The sequence below is a fragment of the Leptodactylus fuscus genome, chromosome 2 (genome assembly GCF_031893055.1).
Source record: "Leptodactylus fuscus isolate aLepFus1 chromosome 2, aLepFus1.hap2, whole genome shotgun sequence".
NCBI lineage: Eukaryota > Metazoa > Chordata > Amphibia > Anura > Leptodactylidae > Leptodactylus > Leptodactylus fuscus.
This window is the reverse complement of record NC_134266.1, coordinates 10,255,089-10,273,632: the sequence shown is the minus strand read 5'-3', so window position 1 is coordinate 10,273,632 and position 18,544 is coordinate 10,255,089. Positions and strand designations below refer to the sequence as shown.

At 49.4% G+C, this 18,544-nt stretch overlaps 1 protein-coding gene across 2 annotated transcripts; it reads left to right on the top strand.

The window, feature by feature from the left end:
* The first annotated feature begins 3,712 nt into the window (after positions 1–3,712).
* On the top strand, positions 3,713–17,618 carry MAB21L3 (mab-21 like 3). Of its 2 annotated transcripts, XM_075262541.1 has the most exons (7): positions 3,713–3,847; positions 10,159–10,299; positions 10,648–10,719; positions 15,221–15,512; positions 16,430–16,611; positions 16,761–16,955; positions 17,056–17,618. In XM_075262541.1, the coding sequence occupies exons 1-7, from the start codon at positions 3,791–3,793 to the stop codon at positions 17,314–17,316; spliced, it is 1,200 nt and encodes a 399-aa protein (XP_075118642.1). In that variant the 5' UTR covers positions 3,713–3,790; the 3' UTR covers positions 17,317–17,618. The 2 variants fall into 2 exon arrangements, with proteins under 2 accessions (XP_075118642.1, XP_075118643.1); XM_075262542.1 differs by lacking the exon at positions 10,648–10,719.
* Positions 17,619–18,544: the final 926 nt, after the last annotated feature.

Below are 18,544 nucleotides of genomic sequence, written 5' to 3'. Positions count from 1 at the left end.
ATGGGACATAATACTGTGTACTGGGGCCACTATGGGGCATAATACTGTGTACTGGGGCCACTATGGGGCATAATACTGTGTACTGGGGCTAGTATGGGGACATAATACTGTGTACTGGGGCCACTATGGGGACATAATACTGTGTACTGGGGCTAGTATGGGGACATAATACTGTGTACTGGGGCCACTATGGGGACATAATACTGTGTACTGGGGCCACTATGGGGCATAATACTGTGTACTGGGGCCACTATGGGGCATAATACTGTGTACTGGGGCCACTATGGGGCATAATACTGTGTACTGGGGCCACTATGGGGCATAATACTGTGTACTGGGGCTAGTATGGGGACATAATACTGTGTACTGGGGCCACTATGGGGACATAATACTGTGCGCAGGGGCCAATATAGGATATTATAATGGGGGGGGGGGGGCGGCGTTAGGGGTCAGTTGGTCGAGGTGTTCGGGGGGGGGGAGGGTAATGTCAAAAGTTCGCCACGGGGCCCTGCCATTCCTAATTACGCCACTGTATAGGCCCCTATCAAGTCTAATTTAGAGAAAAACTTAGACCCAGCAGTCTGGTTCAATAAATCAGAGATAAGAGGCAGAGGATACTGGTTTTTACAGTGGTTTTGTTTAACCTCTGGTAGTCAATACAGGGTCTAAGGCCAGCATCTTTCTTTTTGACAAAAAAGAACCCAGCTCCTGGCTGAGGGGTGTGGGGACAGATATGCCCTTTGCGAAGAGCATCTTTCACATACTCCCTCATGGCCAATCTCTCAGGTTCAGACAGGTTAAAGAGACGGCCTTTAGGGAGTTTAGGGTCAGGGACCAACTCAATGGCACAATCATACGGCCTGTGAGGAGGCAACAACTCAGCTCCAGACTCGGCAAAAACATCCACAAAATCTGAGATACAGTCAGGCAGAGGAGAGGCGACAGTGGAGACATAGAGAGGCAAACATGAACTCATGCATTCGTACCTTCATTTAACCACATCCCCCAACCTCCAATCTAAGACAGGGTTATGTGACCTTAACCAAGGCAGACCCAAGACAATGTCAGAGGGCAGATTTTCAAGGACAAAAAAGGGAAGTGATTTAGAATGAAGGGTTCCTATGTTAAAATTCAGGGAAGGAGTAAAATACAACAAGCTGAGGTTTGAGCAAGAGGAGTGGAATCAGTGGCAGTGATTAAAACAGGTTTTTCTAGCGGAATCAGGGAGACACACAAAGACTGAGCCACCTGAGCCAAAATTAGCCATGGAACCTCAGTCAACAAAATCATTACCCCCGACCCCTGAACCACAGATAGAAACTTCAACAGGTAATACAGACGTGTAATAGGACATAGAAGGAGGTACCTGTTCCCCTTCTGAGGGACATTTGGGCGTTGTGGACCATCTGGCCTAGGCCTCTTGGGACACCTATTAAGCATATGACCTGCCTCGCCACAATAGAAGCACAAGCCTTTCTGCCTTCTAAATTTCTTGCGATCTTCCGCGGTCATGGCAGCTCCAACTAGCATGGGCTTGGAGGCGGCCTCCAGTGGTTGAACTGGTTCAGGAACCCTTGCTTCAAGGGTGGTTAGAGTCCGGATGTTGACCAAGATATCCTTGATGGAGTCAGACAAACCCTTGCAGAATTGGAAACAGAGAGCAGCAGAATTCCATTGAGACTGGACTGACCACCTTCTAAATTCTGTGCAATAGTCCTCAGCTGGTCAGGAGCCTTGCCGGATAGAAGAGAGTTCGGTCTCCGCTAGTGCTTTTTTGGTCGGATTTATCATACGGCAGACCTAAAGCTTTGAAAAAGTTGTCAACAGAAGTTTGCTCAGGAGCATGGGAATCCAAGGAAAAAGCTCAGGGTTTGGGGTCTCCCTGTAGCAGAGAAATTACAATGGTGACTTGTTACTGCTGGTTGCCAGAAGTGTGGCCTAATCTGAAAGTACAGTATACAGGGCTCCAAAAAATTAGTAAAAGATTTTCAGTTCCCTGAAAACCTGTCGGGCAAATTAATCTTGGGCTCCATAGAGATAAATTCCTGAGAAGCGGCTTGAGACTGGGACTTTTCCTGATTCTGGACTCTCACCACCAAATCTTGGAGCAACTGCATCAAACTCTGCAACTGGTCCACTAATTCTTGTGTAAACTCCATAATGGATTCCAAAAATGCCACGGAAGGGAGTGTACTATATAGTACATTTTTAGGGCTGGCTATTCTGTTAGGATATCAGATACAGTACTGAGCCAATAGTGAGAACCAGTACTAGCGACTCTGATCAGAATGGTAAATATGGCGCTGAGTGTCCAGCACCCCCCAAAGGGCAAAAGGGAAAGCCAGAGGTTAAAGCAAGAGGTGAGAAACACAGGCAATCAGATACAGGAGGTAGCGCTTACTATCAGGACACAAAGAACACTGAATAGCCAGCGGTGGTCCAGAGCCAGTGAGTGCAGTAAGTGGATGTGGTTGGATATACAGGAGGTCTTCTGATGGGGCAGAGTGAGTGGAGTAAGTGGATGTGGTTGGATATACAGGAGGTCTTCTGATGGGGCAGACTGAGAGCAGTTAGTAGATGTGGTTGGATATACAGGAGGTCTTCCGATGGGGCAGAGTGAGCGCAGTAAGTGGATGTGGTTGGATATACAGGAGGTCTTCTGATGGGGCAGAGTGAGCGCAGTAAGTAGATGTGGTTGGATATACAGGAGGTCTTCTGATGGGGCAGAGTGAATGGAGTAAGTGGATGTGGTTGGATATACAGGAGGTCTTCTGACGGGGCAGAGTGAGAGCAGTAAGTAGATGTGGTTGGATATACAGGAGGTCTTCTGATGGGGCAGAGTGAGCGCAGTAGGTAGATGTGGTTGGATATACAGGAGGTCTTCTGATGGGGCAGAGTGAATGGAGTAAGTGGATGTGGTTGGATATACAGGAGGTCTTCTGATGGGGCTGAGTGAGCGCAGTAAGTGGATGTGGTTGGAACTACAGGAGGTCTTCTGATGGGGCAGACTGAGAGCAGTAAGTAGATGTGGTTGGATATACAGGAGGCCTTCCGATGGGGCAGAGTGAATGGAGTAAGTGGATGTGGTTGGATATACAGGAGGTCTTCTGATGGGGCAGAGTGAATGGAGTAAGTGGATGTGGTTGGATATACAGGAGGTCTTCCGATGGGGCAGACTGAGAGCAGTAAGTAGATGTGGTTGGATATACAGGAGGCCTTCCGATGGGGCAGAGTGAATGGAGTAAGTGGATGTGGTTGGATATACAGGAGGCCTTCCGATGGGGCAGAGTGAGTGCAGTAAGTGGATGTGGTTGGATATACAGGAGGTCTTCTGATGGGGCAGAGTGAGTGCAGTAATTGGATGTGGTTGGATATACAGGAAGTCTTCTGATGGGGCAGAGTGAGTGCAGTAAGTCAGGCGTGTGGTCATTATTACATCCCGTAGTTTTTAGCTCTGACAACCGCAATACATAAAATAAATCAGACTGAGATCTATTAACTTATTTCCGGGAGAACTTCTGTGTAGCGTGTTCTGATCTCCACTTTTTTTTAAGGGGGGGGGGAGCAGTTAAACAATTGCTTAGTTGGATGTTTATAGTAAAGAGACAGATGACAAGGGCGATTGTAGTGTCAACAATCTGGAACACGAGGGAGGGGCGCAGGGCTGGAATTGATTGTGTTCACTTCTCCCAGGATGCTGTGGCTATATTCACACCCAGGGGATCATGTACAGAGCACTGGTTGTGGAGCCACAGTGCAGGTGGAGTATACTGCGGTGCACACAGAGCTGATGCCCAAGATGACAGGGATCACAGATGAAGAGCTGCACAATTTTCTCATCAATACGGTATAATTCCTGTGTATTGTGTGTTTTATGTAGCTGGACCTTTTGTCTCCTTCACTCTGCACAACCTGCCATGTCTGACCCCATCTAATGTTAATTGGTACCTCCATGTGATGCTTTCTCCTGCAGTGACTTCCTTGTCCATAGAAATTACAGATGGGTGGTCACCAGCCCGTGTTAGAAACCTAGAAACCCATGTGAACACCAAGGAGGGCACAATAATTATTCACAATGTTCCTATCCTCTGCTTCCTGTCCTTGGTCCTCTCCATCCATCTCTGATCTCTCCTCTGCTTCCTGTCCTTGGTCCTCTCCATCCATCTCTGATCTCTCCTCTGCTTCCTGTCCTTGGTCCTCTCCATCCATCTCTGATCTCTCCTCTGCTTCCTGTCCTTGGTCCTCTCCATCCATCTCTGATCTCTCCTCTGCCTCCTGTCCTTGGTCCTCTCCACCTATCACTGATCTATCTTCTGTCTCCTGTCCTTGGTCCTCTCCACCTATCACTGATCTATCTTCTGCCTCCTGTCCTTAGTCATCTCCACCCATCACTGATCTATCTTCTGTCTCCTGTCCTTGGTCCTCTCCATCCATGACTGATCTATCTTCTGCCTCCTGTCCTTGGTCCTCTCCATCCATCACTGAACTATCTTCTGCCTCCTGTTCTTGGTCCTCTCCATCCATCACTGATCTATCTTCTGCCACCTCTCCTTGGTCCTCTCTCACATCTATCTTCTGCCTCCTGTTCTTGGTCCTCTCCACCCATCACTGATCTATCTTCTGCCTCCTATCCTTAGGTCAGTGATGGATGGAGAGGACTATATGTGATTCTCCCTTTCCTTTTCCACCCCATATATTTTCTTCCCCAACCTCACACAGCACTCTCATTATTGGCCTATCCCCCACTGACTGCCATTAAGCATCTGTTTTGCCTTTGACCTTCACCACTCAGTTGTCACCTTGCACATCACTGATCCGTAACCAACACAAGCGCCATCATTCTGCTGCACACATCACTGAGTGCACTACTGCCCCAGGGCTATTGCATATGATAAAGCTATCTGCTGCCCCCTACCACCCATGTCCACTCACTGCAGAGCTCCCTACATCTTCCCTGAACATCACCTGTCTCCATTGACTACAGACCAGTCATTTCACCCTATACCCAAGTTCGTACTTCTTAACATACATGTTATTTGCTGTCCATTGCTTCCCTCTAGTCCTAAGCCCGCTGCTCCTCCTGGACCACCACTCATGCTGCCATATCACCCATTACACCCAGTAGAACAACCTCTTCCCCCCCTCCCCCCAAGCATCAGCTGTCACTGTAGTTTGGTTCCTCTATGTACGGGTCTGTCATTTGATCACTTTATGCTAGTGTTGTCTTAGTACTGTATGGTGGTATGATTTAGTATTGTCACTGTGCAGTATATGATCCCTGCTGATGACAGCAATGTATAGCATTGTTATATAGGCAATATAATCTATGGATATCTATGTACCAGTGTCATCAGTACAATGTATGTCCCATGAGGCTTAGAATCTGGTGCTATATTGGATGGCGACTTGTTTGGAAATGGCCATATAACCCTTCGCAGATTGATGGGCAACAAAAATTGCCTCTCTAAGATCATTGCTGATTTCTTTCCTCTTTGGGATTGTGTGAATACACGCTGGAATGCTCCAGACCAGCAAACTGCCAGAACTTCTGCTTTTATCAAGGCGGTCCCACTCAGGTCAGTTAGTCATGGACCCTCCTAATTCCTGCAGAGACTGTAAGGGCTATCCTAGTAAATAGATCATGACCTGATGGAATCTGACGTGAGATATTCTTCATCACAGGCAGATGTAGTCTATCATGTCCTGATACATATGGAGGGTTTCCTTCTGGCTGTATATTACCTTGTTTGCACTGACTACAGATTCTCACCTTGAACGCTCCACCCCTAGTTTACACGAAACACTCAGCTATTGAAAAACAAACCAACAACTTGAGCCGTGATGACAGGGATTGTGGGTTTGAGGGAACCCTCCAGGGCCAGGGGGTCATCTACTCTTGGCTTCTCTGTGGCCAGTGACTGGTCAGTCTATGTTTACAATATGAGCGGCGGCTGCAATTGCCCTGTCACTAAACGTAGCGTGACCTCTGGCCACTTAGGTTATTAGCTGGGAGATATTTTTACTTTCAGACTGGTGCTGGTATGGCCGGTATGAGGCTGGGTGTCAGGGGTTGGGTCACCCACATAGGTTGTCACACAGACAAGTAGACAATGCATAGTATTACTATAATACACTGGTGTGATGTGGATCCTGTAGGTGGCACTGCCTCAGTAACCCTAATCCTGACTCTCCTATATGGAACCCTAACCCTGCCTCTCCTATATGGAACCCTAACCCTGCCTCTCCTATATGGAACCCTAACCCTGACTCTCCTATATGGAACCCTAACCCTGCCTCTGCTATATGGAACCCTAACCCTGCCTCTCCTATATGGAACCCTAACCCTGCCTCTCCTATATGGAACCCTAACCCTGCCTCTCCTATATGGAACCCAAACTCTGCCTCTCCTATATGGAACCCTAATCCTGACTCTCCGATAACCCTAACTATATGTCACACTATTCAAGATCAATTAGTACGAGGTCGATTTTCAAGAAAAAAACCTGATTGGCTCCAGAAGATGTTGCCGGCGGTAACTTTATGTGCGTGATTGTAGCCGAAAGACGAGTTTCTTGAGATTTGGAGGGATTGAGCAGAGACTTTTACAATACTAGCCTCTGCCTGTGACTTCGTCTGTGTATTGTTGGCGTTGATGATCCGCTTATATTCAGCAAATTGCTGCTGTCGATGGTTCACCTGCTCCGGCGTTTTGGCAGCTCTCAAGTTGTCCTGCTACTGAACTTGTTCCTTGTTCTGTGCCTGTGATTGTTCCGGCATCTCAGTAGTTGGCTGGGACGCCATATAATGAGCGTGTTGTTGGACATGTAGACTTTCTTTTGCCAAATACAATGTGGTCATGCTGGATGTTTGACCCTCTTTGGCCCCCTGGTGTGGACTCCCTTGTCCCAGACACGAGCGTGTTAGTTTTTAGTGATCCTTCCTACAGACAATCCCATCATCAGTCACATGACCAACCAAAATCTGGAGAGTGTGGTCGCACTGCTGAGCTGTCCGTCTGGAACAGCCCTGTATAGGGTCTCCGCATACGCAAGAGCCACCCTCCAAGGGGTGTGGCCTTTATAAACGAGCACAGCAAAATGTGTGCCAGTTATGGAACTGCTAAATGAGCAATGTCCCAGGACGGTGCAGAGAATTGATAAGGTCTAGAGACCACGTAAAGCGGCTGCCAATAATTCTACAGCTGCCCAGTTCACAGAGCCCAAGCTCATCTTGAAGTGTTCATCAGAGTCTACTGTGAGGCAAGATGGACTTCACGCCTTGGGAGTCAAAACTAATACCAGAAAAAAGAAGCACCAATAGAGTATGAACCAAACTAGAAAAACTACTTGAGCCAAGGAGAGTGCAGGAACCAGGGTTATGTCAGAGTCCAGGCCACCGTCCACTCCAGAAACAGGAGGATAGTCCAGGAGAGTGAGGCAAGGTCAGGACCAGGAGGTAAGAAATTGTCACAGTGAGGAACAGGGAGCCCAGCTGGATGAAACAATCTCTGGCAGATGAAAACTAGTCCCAAATCCCCCGACTGGACGCTGAGTCTGAGTCCTGACAGGCTGAGCAGACCCAGGCTGAGTATGACCAGTAGACATGGTAACCTTAAAGCTATGAGCAGAGCTACACTGGGAAACAATGGCTGCAAGATGGAGAAACAGGGAACACTGAAGCTGAGACATCTGACAGCGCCATGTACATGGGCACCAAGTAGTGTTTACTATGAATATTGTGTTAATGTTCATGCCCCGTGTGCAACGTTTACACCAATATCAGACTATCAGACACGTGTGTTGTGTTGCGTCTGTCATGTCTGTGGGTTTGGGGTTAAAAGTTTTAGTAATTTCCATTATATATATTTTTAGAAATCACTAAAATGTCTCTAATTTTTAAATAGATTTGTCCCAGGTCTGAAATCCAGGACCTTGTGTAAAGGGGTGTCCAAGAAGTGGGGACCGAGAGGGGAGGGACTTCAGGGGGATATCCGCCGTCACCCGGTATCCCTGGTATATGTTACATGTGGTCCTCAGCTTGACTATTGTCTGATTTCAGGGGGATGTCCGCTGTCACCCAGTATCTGTCCGGTATATGTTACATGTGGTCCTCAGCTTGACTATTGTCTGATTTCAGGGGGATGTCCTCCGCCACCCAGTATCTTTATGGTATATGTTACATGTGGTCCTCAGCTTGACTATTGTCTGATTTCAGGGGGATGTCCGCCGTCACCCAGTATCTGTCCGGTATATGTTACATGTGGTCCTCAGCCTGACTATTGTCTGATTTCAGGGGGATGTCCGCCGTCACCCAGTATCTGTCCAATATATGATACATATGGTCCTCAGCCTAACTTTTGTCTGATTTCAGGGGTATGTCCGCCGTCACCTGATATCTGTCCGGTATATGTTACACGTGGTCTTCAGCCTGACTATTGTCTGATTTCAGGGGGATGTACGCCATAACCTGGTATCTGTCCGGTATATGTTACATATGGTCCTCAGCCTTACTATTGTCTGATTTCAGGGGGATGTCCTCCATCACCCGGTATCTGTCTCGTATATGTTACACGTGGTCCTCAGCCTGACTATTGTCTGATTTCAGGGGTATGTCCGCCGTCACCCGGTATCTGTCTCGTATATGTTACACGTGGTCCTCAGCCTGACTATTGTCTGATTTCAGGGATATGTCTGTTGTCACCCAGTATCTTTACAGTATATGTTACATGTGGTCCTCAGCCTGACTATTGTCTGATTTCAGGGGGATGTCCTCGTCACCTGATATCTGTCCGGTATATGTTACATATGGTCCTCAGCCTGACTATTGTCTGATTTCAGGGGGATGTCCGCCATACCCTGGTATCTGTCTGGTATATGTTACACGTGGTCTTCAGCCTGACTATTGTCTGATTTCAGGGGGATGTACGCCATAACCTGGTATCTGTCCAGTATATGTTACACGTGGTCCTCAGCCTGACTATTGTCTGATTTCAGGGGGATGTCCGCCGTCACCCGGTATCTGTCCGGTATATGTTACATGTGGTCTTCAGCCTGACTATTGTCTGATTTCAGGGATATGTCTGTTGTCACCCAGTATCTTTACAGTATATGTTACATGTGGTCCTCAGCCTGACTATTGTCTGATTTCAGGGGGATGTCCTCGTCACCTGATATCTGTCCGGTATATGTTACATATGGTCCTCAGCCTGACTATTGTCTGATTTCAGGGGGATGTCCGCCATACCCTGGTATCTGTCTGGTATATGTTACACGTGGTCTTCAGCCTGACTATTGTCTGATTTCAGGGGGATGTCCGCCGTCACCCGGTATCTGTCCGGTATATGTTACATGTGGTCTTCAGCCTGACTATTGTCTGATTTCAGGGGGATGTCCGCCATAACCTGGTATCTGTCCAGTATATGTTACATATGGTCCTCAGCTTGACTATTGACTGATTTCAGGGGGATGTCCGCCGTCACCCGGTATCTGTCTGGTATATGTTACACGTGGTCCTCAGCCTGACTATTGTCTGATTTCAGGGGGATGTACGCCATAACCTGGTATCTGTCCAGTATATGTTACATATGGTCCTCAGCTTGACTTGACTGATTTCAGGGGGATGTCCGCCGTCATCCGGTGTCTGTCTGGTATATGTTACATATGGTCCTCAGCCTGACTATTGTCTGATTTCAGGGGGATGTCCGCCGTCACCTAATATCTGTCCGGTATATGTTACACGTGGTCCTCAGCCTGACTATTGTCTGATTTCAGGGGGATGTACACCATAACCTGGTATCTGTCCAGTATATGTTACATATGGTCCTCAGCTTGACTTGACTGATTTCAGGGGGATGTCCGCCGTCATCCGGTGTCTGTCTGGTATATGTTACATATGGTCCTCAGCCTGACTATTGTCTGATTTCAGGGGGATGTCCGCCATGAGCTGGTATCTGTCTGGTATATGTTACACGTGGTCCTCAGCCTGACTATTGTCTGATTTCAGGGGGATGTCCGCCATGAGCTGGTATCTGTCTGGTATATGTTACACGTGGTCCTCAGCCTGACTATTGTCTGATTTCAGGAGGATGTCCGCTGTCACCCGGTATCTGTCTGGTATATGTTACATATGGTCCTCAGCCTGACTATTGTCTGATTTCAGGGGGATGTCCGCCAACGGCGTGTCTCTTGTATGGTGGAGGAGGTGCAGAGGATTATGCTGGCGCTTACAACGCAGATCAGTTCCTGGGACTCCAGGTTTCACAGCATCTCCAATTCTGGGATCCACAGCGATCACCTGAAGGTGAGATTGATTAATAGAGCTGCGGCTGTGAGGACGAGACCTCCAGGCCATCATCTTGTAAATTTAGCTTCTCAGTCTTGCCAGTTGGTGTTGTATGGTGCATGATACGTGATATCTTACACTTCTGAATGCTTAGTACTCTTGTTATCATATATGGCTCGTAGAGGCTACATCTGAGTAGTTGTATTGGCTCCCACTGTGGTTGTAGTCACACCTTAGACTTCATGTACAAGAAGGGCTGTATTGGCTGTAGCTGCAGACTGGCATTGAGCTGTCATCTGTGGACTCTTTTATCTGTCTCATGACTTGTGGATTCTCTTTCTCTTTCTGCGGCTACCACTGGATCAGGAGCAGCCAGATTTACTGGCCCACTGGATGGTACTACTCAGGGGGCGACGCTCTCTGCACCCCTGTATAAAGGTAACACGGGAGGAGTATAGAGAGGGTGGAGCTGGCTGTATATACTGTGACTACCATGTACCCTTTACCTAGTGCTGCCCCCTCCTGCACCCAGAGCAGAGGCAAAGTAGCCGTGACTGTACAGCAGAATCTTTTCTAGAATCACCCCAGTTCCACTTATCAGATTCATTCACCTCTCTATGCGGAGTCCATGTTCCTGTGTGTACAGGTCCTTTTTGGGTGATATATACGCGCGCCGCAGCAAATTTAGCCCCGCCCACTTTTATGTTGACTCCACCCATTCACATAAATTTTTCATGTGCCCCCACACAGTATAATCCTCCTACAGTCACCCGTAAATTATATGCCCCCCCTCTATCTCTCCCCCAGTTTCATATACACCCTTCATCTGCCCCCAGTTTCATGTCCCCTCCATCTCTGTCCCTAGATTCATGTCCCCCATTTCTGCCCAGTTTCATGTCCCCCATCTCTACCCCCAGATTCATGTCCCCTCGATCTCTGCCCCCAGATTCATGTCCCCCCTCTCTGCCCCCAGATTCATGTCTCCCCCATCTCTTCCACCAGATTCATGTCCCTCCATGTCTGCCACCAGATTCATGTCCTCTCCATCTCTTCCCCCAGATTCATGTCCCTCCATCTCTGCCCCCAGATTCATGTCCCTCCATCTCTGCCCCCAGATTCATGTCCCCCATCTCTGCCCCCAGATTCATGTCCCCTCCATCTCTGCCCCCAGATTCATGTCTCCCATCTCTTCCCCCAGATTCACGTCCCTCCATCTCTGCCACCAGATTCTTGTCCCTCCATCTCTGCCCCCAGATTCATGTCTCCCATCTCTGCCCCCAGATTCATGTCCCTCCATCTCTGCCCCCAGATTCATGTCCTCTCCATCTCTGCCCCAGATTCATGTCACTCCATCTCTGCCCCCAGATTCATGTCCCCCCTCCATCTCTGCCCCCAGATTCATGTCCCTCCATCTAAGGCCCCAGATTCATGTCCCTCCATCTCTGGCCCCAGATTCATGTCTCCCATCTCCGCCCCCAGATTCATGTCCCCTCCATCTCTGCCCCCAGATTCATGTCCCCTCCATCTCTGCCACCAGATTCTTGTCCCTCCATCTCTGCCCCCAGATTCATGTCTCCCATCTCTGCCCCCAGATTCATGTCCCTCCATCTCTGCCCCCAGATTCATGTCCTCTCCATCTCTGCCCCCAGATTCATGTCACTCCATCTCTGCCCCCAGCTTCATGTCCCCCCTCCATCTCTGCCCCCAGATTCATGTCCCTCCATCTCTGGCCCCAGATTCATGTCCCTCCATCTCTGGCCCCAGATTCATGTCCCTCCATCTCTGCCCCCAGATTCATGTCCCTCCATCTCTGCCCCCAGATTCATGTCCCTCCATCTCTGCCCCCAGATTCATGTCCCCCCATCTCTGCCCCCAGATTCATGTCCCCATATCTCTGCCCCCAGATTCATGTCCCCCTCCATCTCTGCCCCCAGATTCATGTCTCCCCCATCTCTGCCACCAGATTCATGTCCCTCATTGTCTGCCACCAAATTCATGTCCTCTCCATCTCTGCCCCCAGATTCATGTCCCTCCATCTATGCCCCCAGATTCATGTCCCCCTCCATCTCTGCCCCCAGATTCATGTCTCCCCCATCTCTGCCACCAGATTCATGTCCCTCCATGTCTGCCAACAGATTCATGTCCTCTCCATCTCTGCCCCCAGATTCATATCCCTCCATCTCTGCCCCCAGATTCATGTCCCCCTCCATCTCTGCCCCCAGATTCATGTCTCCCCATCTCTGCCACCAGATTCATGTCCCTCCATGTCTGCCACCAGATTCATGTCCTCTCCATCTCTGCCCCCAGATTCATGTCCCTCCATCTCTGCCCCCAGATTCATGTCCTCTCCATCTCTGCCCCCAGATTCATGTCACTCCATCTCTGCCCCCAGTTTCATGTCCCCCCTCCATCTCTGCCCCCAGATTCATGTCCCTCCATCTCTGCCCCCAGATTCATGTCCCTCCATCTCTGCCCCCAGATTCATGTCCCCTCCATCTCTGCCCCCAGATTCATGTCCCCTCCATCTCTGCCCCCAGATTCATGTCCCCCTCCATCTCTGCCCCCAGATTCATGTCCCCTCCATCTCTGCCCCCAGATTCATGTCTCCCCATCTCTGCCACCAGATTCATGTCCCTCCATGTCTGCCACCAGATTCATGTCCCCTCCATCTCTGCCCCCAGATTCATGTCCCCACATCTCTTCCCCCAGTGTCATGCCGTCCTCTCCTTCATCTGCCCCCAGTTTCACGTTCCACCTCAGTGTACACATTACACTTACCTTCTCCTCGCTCCCCCGCCGCTCTCTCCGCGCCTCTCTCTCTCGCACACACTTGTAGGCGCGATGTGACGTCATCACATCGCGTCTACACAGCCAGTAGTGGAATGCAGCGGCAAAGCAAGGAGCTGAACTGTGACAGATTCTTGCTTTAGCCGCGTATGTGTTCAACTCAAATCGTGAATGTCCCGTGGAAATCGGGACGGTTGGGAGGTATGTAAGGGTCACTGTACAACTGTGTGTTATAATATTCCTCACAAATACTTGCAGCGCTATACAGGACTGGAGGCCTCATGGGGGGGGGGATCCCTGGCATCCCCAGCCCTATACAGTGGCTTAAGCTAGTGCACATATATTAGGTGAGACTATCAGGTTTCCTCAGCTAGGGGGCAAAGAGCTGTAGGGAAATAGATGCCAGAATGGAACAAAAAGACATTTCCCCCCTTTTCAGAACCAGTCAGATAGAAGGAGCCACAGCTTTGCCAGGTTAGGATGGGCCATTGGTTTTTGGTTATTCCTAGCCTGATAATACCAGTCTGTGACTGCCATACCACATCGGATGGTTGGGCACTGGTTGCTTCCTGGCTCTTTCCGGTATCCCTAGTGGTATCGGGTACCACTATTACTAAGTCAGTAATAAAAGACTGAAAAACACATAAGATTTTTTTTTAATTTAAAGAATCCCCCCACAACCATTTTATTCAAAAAAAAAAAAAAAAGGATGACCATAGTTAGAGTTCAACGAATCATAAGTAACCAAAAAAAGAATAAATAAAAAATAAAACAAATAAAAAAATCTCCTCTCCTAAATCCATCCTTCTCCTTTCTTCTTTGTGCACGCCACTATTTCCGTAACCGCCATAAAGGCCAATGTGAGTCTCAAAAACATTACAGAACATTAAGCACTGCTGCAGTTACCAGTCCTGACTGCCGGAGTGTAGGGTGAGAGTCGCTGCAGAGACCAGTCCTGACTGCCGGAGTGTAGGGTGAGAGTCGTTGCAAATACCAGGCCCGGGCCTGACTGCCGGAGTTTAGGGTGAGAGTCGCTGCAGATACCAGGGCCGATCCTGACTATCGGGTTGTAGGGTGAGAGTCGCTGCAGAATCTAAGCCTGGTTTTGACTGCCGGATTATAGGGTGAGAGTCGCTGAAGATACCAGGGCCAGTCCTTACTGCCGGGTTATAGGGTGAGAGTCGCTGCAGACACCAGGGCCGGTCCTGACTGCCGGGGTGAAGGGTGAGAGTTGCTGCAGTTAACAGTCTTGACTGCTGGGGTGTAGGATGAGAGTTGCTGCAAAAACTAGGCCCAGTCCTGACTGTCGGGATGTAGGGCGAGAATCACTGCAGATACCAGGGCCGGTCCTGACTGCCGGGGTGTAGAGTGAGAGTCGCTGTAGATACCAGGGCTGGTCCTGATTGCCAGGGCATAAGGTGAGAGTCGCTGCAGATACCAGGGCCGGTCCTGACTGCCGGAGTGTAGGGTGAGAGTCGCTGCAGATACCAGGGCCGGTCCTGACTGCCGGAGTGTAGGGTGAGAGTCGCTGCACATACCTGGGCTGGTCCTGACTGCCGGAGTGTAGGGTGAGAGTCGCTGCACATACCTGGGCTGGTCCTGACTGCCGGAGTGTAGGGTGAGAGTCGCTGCACATACCTGGGCTGGTCCTGACTGCCGGAGTGTAGGGTTAGAGTCGCTGTGGATACCAGGGCCGGTCCTGACTGCCGGGTTGTAGAGTGAGAGTCGCTGTAGATACCAGGGCTGGTCCTGATTGCCAGGGCATAAGGTGAGAGTCGCTGCAGATACCAGGGCTGGTCCTGACTGCCGGAGTCATTGGGGTAATACTGACAACTGATGGTCTAGGAGTCGGACATCATAATGATTCAATTCTGCCTCACTTGTAATGATCAAACGGCCCAAAGAGAGAAACACACTACAAGGGCAAGGGCATAGTATGAGCTCATTCACCTAAACTGCTTGTCAGATCAAGTCCTAACGCAGCAACTGTGAAAACTGCTCTAAATGTGAGTGGAGTATAGGAGCTGTGAGGAGCAATCAAAGAAGATGTACCAGAATACAGCTTTGGATGTGACTGGAGTACAACGCTATGCACAGCATGGTGTTGCATTGATGTATCTGCCTTTCTGTGACTTTGCTTCATATGTTATAGGTTTTGGCTCCCTCTCTGCTCCTTGTGACTGTTCCTTTGCGGGGTCTGAGTGGGTTTCGTCAGAAAGGTTTGAGGCGGTGGCGGTACTACACCCCCAGCGGTGTGCAACTCCTGAGCCCGGTGATGGAGCCTGAGAAGCTTCACCAATGGTTAGAGGTGGAGCAGTTTCAGAAGAGCAGTGCACACTGGCATGACGCAGACGTCTCCATCCAGGGAGACCTAGTGCCTGCACGTGTACTTGGTGTCCTCCAGGGACTCCTCCAGAGAGCCATCCCGACCTGCAACCTAGCAAGTAAGAAAGCACAGAACACTCCATTGTCCACTGTTATCAGTCACTTCAGGCTAGGAGATGCTGGCTGTAGAAGGTGGCCAGGATCCCTAATGTACCTGCAGAAGGTAGTCAGGAGCCCTAATGAAACTATAGATGGTGGTCAGGAACCCTAATGTAACTGCAGAAAGTAGTCAGGAGCCCTAATTTGACAGTAGAAGTTGGTCAGGAGCCCTCATTTGACTGTAGAAAGTGGTCAGGAGCCCTAATTTGACTGTAGAAGGTGGTCAGGGGCCCTAGTGTGACTGTAGAAGGTAGTCAGGAGCCCTAATGTGCCTGCAGAAGGTAGTCAGGAGCCCTCATTTGACTGTAGAAGGTGGTCAGGAGCCCTAATGTTACTGTAGAATGTAGTCAGGAGCTCTAGTGTTACTGTAGAAGGTGGTCAGGAGCCCTAATGTGACTGTAGAAGGTGGTCAGGGGCCCTAGTGTGACTCTAGAAGGTAGTCAGGAGCCCTAATGTGACTGCAGAAGGTAGTCAGGAGCCCTAATTTGACAGTAGAAGGTGGTCAGGAGCCCTCATTTGACTGTAGAAGGTGGTCAGGAGCAGTAGTGTGACTGCAGAAGGTGGTCAGGAGCCCTAAAGTGACTGCAGAGAGTAGTCAGGAGCCCTAATGTGACTGTAGAAGGTGGTCAGGGGCCCTAGTGTGACTGCAGAAGGTAGTCAGGAGCCCTCATTTGACTGTAGAAGGTAGTCAGGAGCCCTAATGTTACTGTAGACGGTGGTCAGGAGCCCTAATGTGACTGTAGTAGGTGGTCAGGGGCCCTAATGGTTGCCGTATAATTGTCTTTAGATTGTACCATATACCTCCTGGTGTCAGTCAGTGCTGCTTTATATTGTTACTGTGTTCATCCAGAATAAGTGCCCTTGTGTCTATCTCCAGACAGGGTGAGCGTGCTGGAGTCCATTGGTCCCACCATAAGAGTGACTGTGGAGACCTCTGTTCAGACAGTAGAGGTGGAGCTGCTCCCAGTGTTGGAGGTGCCAGGATGTTGGCCCCGGAAGGCTCGTTGGCCGCGTTTTTTCAAGCGTTGGCCCTCCAAAGACAAAGCCCGTTGTGCAAAGGTCTGAGCAGAAGAGAGAACTTCATCATTACATTACCTCCTAGCACTACAATGTCTTCAAAGGGGCGGGGCTGTGACAACCTCATGAATCTTCTCCCCTTTTCCTGGGTCCTTGTGTCGCTCAGTAATATTTTTTTTCTCTCCCTTCAGTCTTTTGGCTTTGACCTCATTGCTCGTACAAATTACCACTGGCAGCTGTCTTTCCTGCGTGCAGAGCGCCTCCTCCTGGAGGGGATTGATGAGGATGGAGGGTGTCGAATTAAGTGTCTACGGGCAGTTCGGCAGCTGAAGGAAGATGTGTGGTGCCCGGGATCTCGTCCTGTTATCACCTCCCAACATCTACAGGTGAGAAGTCGGAGTCTGGGGTCATCACCCTGCAGAAAAGGAGCCTCAGCGCCCTACATGGACTCTGTATGTAACTCATGTCTTCTCCTCTACCTGACAGATGATTCTCCTTTGGGAGTGTGAGCGGAACCCGTCTTCCAAGGCCTGGCTTGATTTTAGCTCCTGCTTTCTACGTCTTGTGCGCAGACTCTTGAAATGCTCACGACAGCGGTTCCTCCGCCATTACTTTGTCAGACGTGCAAATCTTCTTAAATATGCAGATGCCAACCAGTTAGACAAGCTGGCGGACAAGCTGTGCAGATTCCTGCGGTGTCCCTCTCCGAATCTGTCCTCATACTATGACGATGCCTCTGTCTGCTAAGACCGCCCCCGAGGAGCAGTCAGCCAGTAAGAGCTGTCAGGACTCAAGACGTCTCTCCAGGTGCCCTCATATTTCTGCCCAGGATGACTCTGGAATACTTACAAGGCATGTGATAGTCTGCCAGTGGTCGGCCTACTGGCGGTGGTGGCCCTATGTATACCTCTGGAGTGTAGAATACCGCACTCCACCTCTCTGACCTGCTCTATGTACACTTGTCCCAGGATTAACCTGAATTTTCAGACCCAATCCTTACAAATCCAGCTCAAAGAAGTCACATAAGGTCTCAGAAGTGGGATGATGGAAAAGAGCCAGTCTGGAGGAAAGATTTTATTGTGAGATGTGATGTCATCAGTAGCTCTTCCCACCATTATGTCATGCCTGTATTGTAGAGTCACAGTGTGAATAGGTGACTTATAATCCTGTGAATTGTAAGGCTGCACATTTATAATAAATGCCACCATAGGAGCTGTCACCTGGCGGAGAACCTGAGGCTGAAACCTTCCAGATATGTCTAAGTCCACAAGCCAAAGGGGCCACAGGTCGCCCTCCACACAACAGGGCCTGTTAGATTTCCTTTGGTGGCCTATAGTATGTGGATTAAATTTATCTGTCTTGCCCTCTGGTGCACCGAGGCAAGAAGATTTATGATACACACCCCTCCACTGTCAGAAAGGACGAAATGAACCCTTTAAAGGCCGTCTACCTCCACCCCCAGCATAGTAAACCGCCACCACCATGTTACAGAGCACATTACACTGACACACATCTCACCTCTGTTATATAGATCACTTTTATAGATTTGAAGTAAAATAACTTAAATTTCTTATGCATATGAGGCAATTGGTGCACTGGGGGCAGTCCTTCAGCCCCAGGAGCACTGCTTTTGCTACTCAAACCCCTACCATCCCCTGCTTGTGCCATTCTGTCCAGTCAGAGTGGATCCTCCCACTGCTATGACATCACCCATTCTTCTTGAGAAGCATCTGCAGTGCTCCGGGGAACTGTAGGCCCGCCCCCAGAGCACCAACTGCCTCATTTGCATAAGATTTCAAAACCTGTAATAATCCAAATTTACATACAGTAAGTGACCTATATAACAGAGGTGAGATGTGCTCTGAAACACAATGGATATATGGAGGAGGTGACAGACGGCCATAAAAGGGATCCTATCTTTTCTCCCTAACATGTCGGAATAGCCTTAAGAAAGGCTATTCGTCTCCTACCTTTC

What these genes read in the sequence shown, in the direction of transcription:
- MAB21L3 (XM_075262541.1), top strand. Translation starts at nt 3,791, where the DNA reads ATGCCCAAGATGACAGGGATCACAGATGAAGAGCTGCACAATTTTCTC. An exon ending in ACAATTTTCTCATCAATACG is followed by an intron (nt 3,848 to 10,158) that starts GTATAATTCCTG and finishes GTCTGATTTCAG; the next exon opens with GGGGATGTCCGCCAACGGCG. An exon ending in TCACCTCCCAACATCTACAG is followed by an intron (nt 16,956 to 17,055) that starts GTGAGAAGTCGG and finishes TCTACCTGACAG; the next exon opens with ATGATTCTCCTTTGGGAGTG.